Source organism: Sinocyclocheilus grahami, unplaced genomic scaffold (genome assembly GCF_001515645.1).
Source record: "Sinocyclocheilus grahami isolate Dianchi unplaced genomic scaffold, SAMN03320097.WGS_v1.1 scaffold150.1, whole genome shotgun sequence".
In the NCBI taxonomy this organism is placed as follows: Eukaryota; Metazoa; Chordata; class Actinopteri; order Cypriniformes; family Cyprinidae; genus Sinocyclocheilus; species Sinocyclocheilus grahami.
The window spans coordinates 1,957,243-1,958,879 of NW_015505329.1; the positions used below are offsets into that span (position 1 = coordinate 1,957,243).

The following is a 1,637-nucleotide window of genomic DNA, read 5'->3' on the forward strand; positions in this document are numbered from 1 at the left end:
TTCAGTCATTTTTTTAAATATATATTTGCTTTGATAAAAAAAAATGAAATCCATTAATGAACAGATAAACTGTATATACATACATCAAATGGAATCTAAGACATTATGTTGATACTAGTTCAACATTTGAACATGTAAATATCTTTTCTTATATATATGTTTGTATATTTAATAATAGTTTGAGTGTTCAAACAGACAGACTTGAATTACAGCTCATTTTTATATATTTATATTCAATACATAATTTACATAATCATCAAAATAAAACTATTGTTTTTGACAATTTAATCAAATCACATTGTGCTTCATTTATTTATTTATTTTAGTTTTTCGCATGTGTTAAATGTATTTTTTTGTATGAAAACGGGGCGAATGTAACGTTCGTCTCAATGTTTGCGCACATTCAAAAGCGACACAACTGAAGCTACTCTGTGGATCTCAATAGAAACACAAACTCTATGTTGATAGCATAAAACAATAATGCAAAATATGAATAATGGCATACTAAATCACACAAATGATAACCCATCATGTCACTTAGCTCATATTTTACATCATGTCCAAAGAATCATAGGTAGAGTAGCATAATACAGAGCACTTTCATCGGTTATGTTCACTATCTTCAAACATATTCTTATGAATCGTCACACTTAATTTCATGCACAACACCGTCAATAATCAGACATTTTGAAAGAACAACAGAATTCTTCAGATGGAGTAAAACCAAAAATGAGCAAACCACTGTCTATAGTAATGTGATGTCAGTGTTAATGCATTAAAACTTCTCAAAAGTGAGCAGTGCTTGAGCAGACGTTGCACACAATTACGGGATCACACATTTTTTAAGTTCTTGGGACACAACGGACTAGAGTAAAGCAACAACATTAACCATCACCAGCACCACTAGATCAACACTGTCCATTCAAATATATCTACCTACCGATTTCCCGGATCCTCAGTGATGGTTTTCAAATCACGTGATGGCTTGGATGAAGATTAAAGGGAAAGTCAAAAAGAACATTTCACAAATTAAATTTCACATTCATTCCATAACGCAAACCTGGAATGTGTTTAACATGGCAGTTTTTCTACACACGCACACATGGTCTTCCTGTGAGATAGTGAAACATCAGCAGGGAACATATCTATGCATGTAGATTTGAATTAAATCAAATTAAAATGAAATAATAATACAATTGCACATTTTGGAGGAATGAAGATATCTGTAAAAGTGGGATTTGTTTCGGCTGCTTCCAGCATTGCTCACTTGCTCACAGGGTCAAACTCAAACGCCGCCACCTGCATGCTGGAACGCTGCACTATTGAAGCACCTGACCACGAGTCTCAGGGAGCTTGAGGGCCAAGAAGCTTCCGACTGCCAAAGCCCCCGAGGCGAAGAGGATGGGCACCGCTTTAGTGATGCCCACGAACGACTGGAAGATGCTTATACCCAAAACTGCAGCTAACTTACAGAGGGCGTTCAGAAACCCGAAGGCTGTAGTTCTGTGGAAAAAGATTAAAAATGACATAAATTGGATCATAAATTCGTCTTTCTATCTATCTATCTATCTATCTATCTATCTATCTATCTATCTATCTATCTATCTATCTATCTATCTATCTATCTATCTACACTA

General features: G+C 34.8%; 1 protein-coding gene across 1 annotated transcript in view; it reads right to left on the reverse strand.

Moving 5' to 3' along the window:
* Positions 1-1,319: 1,319 nt before the first annotated feature.
* LOC107592174 (synaptic vesicle glycoprotein 2A-like) overlaps positions 1,320-1,637 on the reverse strand; it is a 40,486-nt gene continuing 40,168 nt past the window's right edge. Inside the window, exon 12 of the mRNA XM_016281576.1 lies at positions 1,320-1,495. Coding sequence (XP_016137062.1) covers positions 1,320-1,495 — 176 coding nt within the window. The remainder of the gene's footprint in view (positions 1,496-1,637) is intronic.